The following is an 8,926-nucleotide window of genomic DNA, read 5'->3' as shown; positions in this document are numbered from 1 at the left end:
TCTGGTTTTGCAGATGAGGAAGCTGAGACCCAGAAAAGGGAGGAGACTTGCATAAGGTCACAATTTCTCTGTATATAACAGCCTTGGATTCTCTGTAGCCGGCTGTCCAGGCCATTGACCTTTGGGGTGGATGCTCTGTTGCCTTTGGGATTCCCAGGGCCCATTTCTGTTTGCCAAGCTCTCTGGAACCCAGGTCCAAGGACCTTCCTGGCATTAGTGCGAACTGCCTGGGAGGCTGAAGGCTCCTGTCCTTGCTGGCCAAGTTTACAACCAGAACGTGGGGAGGTTCTCCTGGAGCAGTAACACGCATGCTTTGTGGAGAGCATCCTCCCCAAGCCAGTCTGGGCCCCTGGGAGAATGCAAGTTTCCCTCACAGGCATAGCCTTATTGGGCCCACAAAGGCCTGAGCTCAGGGTTGGGGGGAGAGGAAGTTGCTTTGCTACATGGAAAGATTAAGCCCTTTGTCAGAGAACAAGGTCCCACCATGGGACATGCCGACACCCAAGCCGCATGTGTGAGGCTCAGCTGGCAAAGCTGTCGCCCGAGGAGGCCAAGTTGCTCTCTTTGGCATCACTGACATCACTCTGAGATGCTCAGGCACTCTTTCAAAATAACCCTTGCCCAGCCAGCCCAGGCCGATCCAGTTCCCATCAGGCCTCACCGGATCAGGCGGGGCACGCTTGCCCTTCAGTCACGACTGTTTTTGTTTTGCCCCAATCTCTTCTGACCTGAGTGAAAAGCAGACTCAAGGGAGAAGGTAGGAGACGAGTCTTCGTTCCTATCTCCTCCCTGATCATGCAGGTGAACGGTAGTCCAGTACAGGAAGCAGCATTTTAAGGAACCTCTTTCTGGGTCAGGATATTGGAGAAGAAAACTCCGGGGAGAAGAAGAGAGAGGGAGAGAGAAAGGAGCCGGCGGGCAGCAGACCTCTCCCCCTCCCCCTCCTGGCAGCCACTGCAGATACTCTGCTGGCCAGATGGCCTCCTGGTCCTGAAGGACACACCCCCGCCCCACCCACCCCCGGACCCTCTCCACCGATGAGCAAAGGCAGCAATTTGTCCACAGGGTCACACAGTGCACGAAGCAACCAAAGAAGCAGACGAGCAACCTTTCTGAAGCCCTGCTGCTTTCTGGGCTGAAGAAGATGGGGACTCGGAGGTCATCAGGAGCTCTGGAGCCCCAGCTGGGGGGTGGGGGTGGGGGTGGGAGCCCAGCTTCTCCTGGGCTACAGGGCGTGGAACAAGGACCCTGGTCGCGTGCCAGGGCTCCTGGTAATGCAGTCTAAGATTGTGCTACATTTCATTTCCAAAGAAGTGCTCTTGCAGGGCTCTAGCGTCTTTAAAGGGGGCGGGTGGCTTCCGCTCTCCTCAAGGCTGGCAGTAAAGAAGAACTCAGGCATGCTGGCCCTGGTGGGTGTTAGGCCCCCGGAAGAACCAGTGATCCCCATGAGTGGTGAGCGAGAGGGGCAACCCTCTCTCTCGGCCCCCTGAAATGCTGGCAATGCCTGGGCTTGCTGCATACTGAGAGCCTCCTTTCCTAAGAGTGCTGGGTCAGGCAAGAGACTGGGTGGGGAGTAGTTCGGGAGATGGTTTGACAAAAGGGATGTGATCCTTCAGGGAAGAACCAAGACTTGGCCCCATTCGCTGGAGTCTGATTCATACCAAAGGCCCATCACAGCCATCCCTTTAGGAAAGGAGTCTGTGAAGGAAGTGGGACAGATTGAACACGGCAGAAACATGAAGACAGATGCTCTGAATCATCTGTCATGGTTCCTGCCCACAGCCCGGCAGCGCTGCAGGGCTGTCTGTGCCACGTCTTCCATGAAACCTGCCTGAGCAGAGGGAGATGGAGTGACAAAAAGCCCAGCCTGTCATCAGCCCCAGGGTCCCCTGGGGTAAGGAGCGGCACGTGGAGCTGTGACAGTGCATCTAACAGTGCCTGGGAGGAATCATGTTCCTCCCTCCCCACCGTGCCCTCCTCAAGGGATGGATGCTCCCCCCTCCAGGAAAGGCCAGCGGTCACATGTGCTCCCTCCTCCACTGGGACAGGCTTGCTCCAGAGCAGCCTCTCAGACAAGCCCCTGCATCCAGGAGGCCCAGACAGACCCGTAAGTCCAGCCGCTCACCACCACACGTATATGGAGCCTCACCAGACTTCATTCTCATGGGAGAAAATCCAGGTGGGGTAACTGGATTAACTTGATTTGGTACAAAGGGTTAAAGGTAATCCCCTAAGGTCGACTTGGGTGGGGAATGACTTCCCATTAGTGAGTGTCCGACCTCTAGGACAGGTCAGGCCATCCCTCTGGCTAGTATGTGCCCCCTAGCCAACCTTCCCCGGAGGTAAGGGGCCAGCAGCCTTTGACTCCCCAGCAGAGGCTCAGCTGGTAGCTCCCCATCTTTTGTCTTCCTGGGTCCCTAGGGGAAGAAGGGTGACACCCTCTCTGATAGTTCTCGTTTCCTGGGGGTGACCGCACAGTCTGGGTGTCACCGCTCCATGCCACATCAGGAAAGATCTACACAAAACTATGGGTCACGAATAACCCCACCACTCCAAAGCTGTCGAGTATTTGCACACCATTCTGAGGGTGATGGCTCTGCGTCACCCACAGGACATACAAATACTCTTCTGCAAGCAAGTTTCCTCCCTCTCCCCACCCTAGGATCCAAGACCACAGAGCCCTTTGCCATGGGAAATGCATTACCCAATCCCAATGCCAGGGGAGAAATTCTGAGAAAGAGAAAACTCAACCCAGCTGTCTCCTTTCTCCACAAACACAACAGTTCCTGTCCGGCTCCGGCAAGTCAGCCCAGGCACTCATTTTGTTAGTTCTTGCTGCCCTCACCCACATTTTGTCCGCGGGCAGTTTTCTTGGGAGGGAGGTGGTCAGGCCCTGGCTTTAGCCCAATGCAGATTCTGCCAGAAAAGGAAACCCCTCAGTGGAGAACGGTCTGTCTCAGAGAGCCTCTGTCTCCACGTCCCCGCCTCAGCATCCATCCCCATGTCCACCTGGCTTTGGTGATGAATGGAGTCCAAGCACCTCTCCACAGCTCCCCCCACGTATGCGGGTGAGAGTCACGCTGTGCTCGGGGGTGATGTCTGGGGAAGGGGCGGGGGCCCCAGACCTTGACCCCTCCTGCTACCTCTTTCTCCCCTGCAGTCATGGACCTGAGGGCTGCCATGTCCATCTTCTGGGCAACCTCTCGCCTTTCACACTAGACCCGAGGAAGCAGAGGGACAGATTTGGGTTCCTGAGCCAGACTTCAGGATTCCCAGCCGGCATCTCACAAGGTCCAGTCCAGGCCCTGGTGCCCCCCCACCCAGGGGCCCAGCTGTCCAATCAGGTCAGGGTTTGAGTGGCTTTGGGAAGCTCCAACCAGACAAAGGTGGAAAGACAGCAGAGACAGGAGTGGCATCAAGAGCAGGCCGGGCCACTCTCCGGAGGGCAGCGGCAGAGCGCGGGAGGCGGGGAGGCCGAGGGGGTGAGTATTGCTTGTACAGAGCTGGTGACTGTCACGGTCTATAGAGTGTAGAACCAGGCTGTGCGGGAGCCCAGAGGCTGGAGCTTCAGTAAGTCTGAGCTCTCAAACACAGACGCTGGTCTGGAAATGAGCAAAAAAGAAAAAAAAAAAGAAAGAAAAAAAGAAAATAGAGCCCCTAATAGTCAGCTTCATGCAGCTAATCCCTGAAGGTTGGACAGGAGTCTTAGAGCAAGTCAGTCCCAGCCCTCCTCCTTCCTGCCAGCAGCTGCGCCCTCCGTGGCCCTCAACAAGCCAGGCCCCTTCAGGATGAGCCCCGAGGGGCACAGGGCCACCCTCAGGGCCTGGGAAGGACACGGGTGCTGTCGGGGGCTGCCCACCCTGGTAGACAACGTCCCCTGGGAGGCCAACCTCTTGCAGGTCAAGACCATCCAGTCCGCACCTCCTGGGGTCCACTGGGAGGGCTCCTTTGGCATGTCGGAAGCGAGGAGGCTTAAAGGGAGACCGGAGGTGAACAATGCAAGAGGAGGCACCAGCAGTTCCCGCCAAGGTACCTGGCCTGCAGCCCTGGGAACCGACACCCCCTCGGATCTCACTTTTAGGAAGCGGGAGGTGTCAGCTGGAGGGAGAAAGCGATCTCCAAGCCCGCAGCTCCCCAGCATTTTCTGCTCCCCGGGGCCCTGGCCAGGGCCCTAGGTGAGCTGTTATATGCTGTGGATGCATTCAGTAGGAAGAGCAGCTGGAGAGCTCGGTGGAAAGGAGGGGTGTCAGGGTTCCCAGAGGGGCCTCAGTGTGGCCGGCTGCAAGGGATGCTACATTCCTCAAAAAAGAGCAGCAGTGCTGGGAGAGGCAGAGGTGGAACAAAGGACAAGACAGAAAACTAAGCAGAGACCACCAAGGACAGGCACGGCGGGGAACACGCGGGCTCGGCCCTGAGCCCGGGGCAGGCGGGAGGAACCAATGGCCGTGTCCCCCGCTTCCACCCCTGGATTCGGCAGGGGGGTGGGGGTGGGGGAGTCCTGGCCTCACAATTCTCCTTTGGGTTTCTTTACCACGAGACACCGAGAGACATGGGTTTCAGCCCATATAGTCACCAAGACCGACTACACCCAGACAAATGAATAGATCTGACATGGTCACACACAGACACACACACACACACACGCACACGCACACGCGCTAGAGACTCCAAAGACAGCTGGGCCAGGCCCAGTAGCCAACGGGCATGCAGCAGGGCAACAGGGCCAGAAAGACGTGAGGACTATGTACAGGGGGGAGGAGGTGGGAGGCGGCCACACCCCTTCTCACATCGCAGCCCGGCCTCTCCCCGAGGTCCCTAGGAGCACGAGGGGCTGGTGGCGCTCTCCAGCGAGGACTGGGACAGGCGTCTGGTAAGGGAGCCGAGCGTAGAGTCTGCCACGGAGGAGGTGGGGAAGAGTTTGTACCAGCCGGTGACTGCAGCACTCAGGTCCAGCTCGTCCAGCATGATCTGGGCCATGCCCATGAAGCACTTGTGGTCCATGCGGCCGTAGTCTCCCCAGACGATCACCTGCCAGTGGGAGGAAGAGAGAGGAGCTGAGCCAGGGCACAGATGGGACCGCGAGAGGCAGAACTCAGATGGACTTCAGGCAACAACTTATTAAGCACTTGTGGTGTGCCAGGCTTATTAAGCACTTATGGTATGCATTATGGTGTACAGACTTTATATATATTCTCTCCATTGTTACAACCATCTAGGTAGAGGTGCTGTATGGATTATTATTTTCACAAAAAGGAAATGTAGCTCAGAGTGAATAACTAACCCAAAGATACACGGCACAGCTGGGATTAGAACCTGGGCCTGACTTCCAGAGCCTCCTAGCATCCAGGATGACAGGCTTCCAGAGAGGGAAGCAGGCCGAGTCCAGGACCTGGGCCACAGCTCCCACTGTGTTGCTGGATCACAATGGGATGATAAACATTACCTCCAGGTGGAAGAAGGCAGTGGTCAAACTCTGCTTCTAGGGGACTTCCCTGGATGCCCAGTGGTTAAGAATCTGCTTTCTAATGCAAGAAGTGCAGGTTAGATCCCTGACTGGGGAGTTAAGATACCACACATCTCTTGGCCAAAAAAACCAAAACATAAGGCAGAAGCAATATTGTAACAAATTCAATAAAGACTTTAAAAATGGTCCACATAAAAAAAAATCTTAAAAAATAAAACCTGCTTCTACCTACCAGCTGTGCAACCTGGGGGCAATCGAGTTATCCCCCCAAACCTTGGTTTCCTTATGAATCAACAGGAGGCAATAACACCTCACTAGGTTGTAACAAAAAATGGGTAGAGGGTATTAAGGTGCTGGCGCAGGATAAACCATAAATACATTTAAAATGACAGTCTGCAGTCTTTGAGAGTTGCCCCGCCCCCTGGCCGCGAGATGCTCACCTGCAGCACCTTGCCCTGGGGTCCCTCGTCGAAGAGCAGAGCCTGCTGGTACAGGGGGTCACAGGTCTTCTTGGCCGCCTTCGTCTTCTTCTTGGCCAAGCAGGCCCCGTTCTCGAGTAGGTAAACCTTGATATAGGTGGCTGAGAGATGGAAGAGAGCATGATGGGGAGGGGTCCCGGGGAAACTGCTGTGGCCTGCCCCATCCCCTAACTTCCACGTGATCCTGGAGGGGAGAAGGGTGAGCAGGAGGAGCTGACCAGTGGACAGCAGGTGGACAAGATGGACCCGAATATCAACTCCTCTGTCCTCTCCTCCCATTCTGCCCCCTCACTGGCCTTCCAGGCCATCCATGACTCCACTGTTGAGAATACTGATTAGGCCAATGGGGAGCCAGGACTTGCTAGACCCAGAGCTCAGCTGTGAATCCCTCCCTGGCAGGACCCCATTTCCAAGATCCCTCATCCCAGCTGCTCTGCCTCACCTGGGAGGGATTTGGAGCCGGGTTTGGGGGTCAGGCCCCGAGCCTCAATCACTTCCACCTCCAGCTGGCCACTCCGGTCCATGATGGCAATGTGCACATCCCCTGCAAGGGAGAAGGAGGACAGTCGAGGCAGAGTCAGCCCAAGGGGCAGGCTGGCCCACAGCATGCAGTCTGCAGAGGATGCTCCAGCGCTGAAAGGGCACAAAACGGACAAAAACTGCATGCACTGGAGCTGCTCTCCAGAGGCCAATTTAAAGCAGTTGAGAAATGTTTTGATAGGGCCTTTGGGGTGGGGTGGGGGCGTGACCCTCCAGGGCCCTGCTTAGGGAATCACAAAGGAAAGCTGGGTTGGGAGAAGGGAGGGGGCCTGTTTCACTGAGCGGAATAGCAAGTTTGGGGACAGATTTCTGTATCAGGAAAACAGGGGAGGCTGTGTGCTCAATAGATGTCTTCACCTTCTACACAGCAGCCATCAGCTACTCCCCTAAATAAACATCAAACAGATACTTAAAGAATATCAGTTTGGAGAGGTGACGAGATACAAGACTGCCCGGGCCATGAGGCACGCCCTAGAAATGAGGGCCTGTTCCCACCCTTGATAAAGGATGGGGGAAGGCAGCAGATGTCCCAGGAGTACAGAGTTGTTGTTCAGTTGCTCAGTCATGTCTGACTCTTTGCAACCCATGGACTGCAGCACGCCAGGCTGCCCTGTCCTTCCCCATCTCCTGGAGCTTGCTCAAACTCATGTTCATTGAGTCAGTGATACCATCCAACCATCTCATCCTCTGTAATCTGCTTCTCCTGCCTTCAATCTTTCCCAGCATTAGGGACTTTTCTAATGAGTTGGCTCTTGGCATCAGGTGGCCAAGGAGCTTGAGCTTCAGCATCAGTCCTTCCAATGAATATCGAGGATTGATTTCCTTGCAATCCAAGGAACTCTCAAGAGTCTTTTCCAGCACCCAGCTCAAAAGCATCAGTTCTTCAGTATTCAGCCTTCTTTATGGTCCAACTCTCACATCCATACATGACTACTGGAAAAACCATGGCTTTGACTAGACAGACCTTTGTTTGCAAAATAATGTCTCTGCTTTTTAATACACTGTCTAGGTTTGTCATAGCTTTTCTTCCAAGGAGCAAGCGTCTTTTAATTTTATGGTTGCGGTCACCATCTGCAGTGATTTTGGAGCCCAAGAAAATAAAGTCTGTCACTGTTTCCATTGTTTCGCTGGGTCATTAATATCTTTTTTGTATTCTGTATATTCTTGCCACCTCTTCTTAATATCTTCTGCTTCTGTTAGGTCCATATCATTTCTGTCCTTTATTGTGCCCATCTTTGCTAGTCACTTGGGATGTCCTTCAGAAGGGTAGACAGGGAATTCTCTGGCAGTCCAGTGGTTAAGACTCTGCTTCCACTGCAGAGGCACGGGTTTGATTCCTGGTCAGGGAATTAAAATCCTGCATGCTGCATGGCCAAAAAAAGGGGGTTCAGAATCATAAGCCTGATGCAGAAAAACTAAAATGGGCCAGACTTTGGGTTCAGCCACTCATTTTAGAGTCTGAACCATTATGCCACTGTGTATTTGCACACTTTGGAAGATGGGGACTTATGACTTTCAGGAGACATCCTGCAATTCATCCCTCTCCCTCTAGCTATTCCTGACCTCCCCATGGGGAATGGGGAAGGGGAGGTCTCAGGAACACTTGTAATATCCCCAACAAGGAGAGCCAATGCAAACCTGTCCTTCCCAATCTAGGACACCAGGGGGCGCCATACACGAGTGTTCCAGGCTGCGATGGCGCATAAGCCTTGTGCAAGTGGCTGGTTTTTCTCACCACCTCCCAGTCCTTGGCTGGGCCTAGAGCTGGAAAAAGCAGACTCTCCAGCCCCTTAAAAGCCTGAAAGCAAGGACTGGGAATTAGCCAAATCCCACCCAGGAGCCAGATGGGAACTGCCACTTACCCTCTGAGGGTCCCCATGGACCCTCTTCCAGTAGACAAAGGCTCCTGTGTGAGCCGTTTCCAGGAAGTCAGGAGTGCAGTGGGAGGAGTCCTGGCCTGGAATGGAATGTCAGCTCCACTGCATGGTCACAGCAGGACACTGTCTGCACTCAACTTTCTCATTTGCTGCGGGGTCGAAGGTTAGACACTGTCTATGTGAGGGCTGAGTGCAGACGTCTGGGTCAGACACTGCTCAGGTCAGACTGATGGGGAGGGAGGGGTGGAGGCCAGCGGGCATCTCTAGGGAAGCTAGCCTGGGAGCTGCTGCTTGAAGCCAACACAGCCAGAATCTGAGGGAGAAAGAAGGGGAAGGAGCCAGAACTGCAGCTAAGAGGACCAAGAATAGACTGTAGGGAGTACTTGCTAGCTACAGAGAGGAGGGATAAGAAAATTACTAAAAGGCTTCTAGGTGCCAGGCACTGTTAGAAGTAACAAGTCAAATAAGACACAATTTCTAAGGCGTAAATGAAAATATTTCATGCAAGCATCACACAGGGACTCAAAAAATTGTCTTCAGATTGCAGAACTAAGGCAGGCATTATT

The 8,926-nt window shown here is 54.3% G+C and overlaps 1 protein-coding gene across 7 annotated transcripts in view; it reads right to left on the bottom strand.

Moving 5' to 3' along the window:
- Window positions 1-1,075: 1,075 nt before the first annotated feature.
- RIMS3 (regulating synaptic membrane exocytosis 3) overlaps window positions 1,076-8,926 on the bottom strand; it is a 40,726-nt gene continuing 32,875 nt past the window's right edge. For 6 of the 7 annotated variants that reach the window (XM_065915458.1, XM_065915442.1, XM_065915465.1 and 3 more), the window contains 3 exons: window positions 6,386-6,487; window positions 5,905-6,044; window positions 1,076-5,028 (listed from right to left, as the gene is read on the bottom strand). In XM_065915458.1, coding sequence (XP_065771530.1) covers window positions 4,816-5,028; window positions 5,905-6,044; window positions 6,386-6,487 — 455 coding nt within the window. In that variant the 3' untranslated portion in view covers window positions 1,076-4,815. Of the gene's footprint in view, window positions 6,045-6,385; window positions 6,488-8,926 lie in introns of all 7 variants that reach the window. The other variant, XM_065915485.1, reaches the window with a different exon arrangement.

The sequence above is a fragment of the Muntiacus reevesi genome, chromosome 1, assembly GCF_963930625.1.
Source record: "Muntiacus reevesi chromosome 1, mMunRee1.1, whole genome shotgun sequence".
Lineage (NCBI taxonomy): Eukaryota > Metazoa > Chordata > Mammalia > Artiodactyla > Cervidae > Muntiacus > Muntiacus reevesi.
The sequence above is the reverse complement of the archived record's forward strand: the minus strand, read 5'-3'. Positions and strand labels throughout refer to the sequence as shown.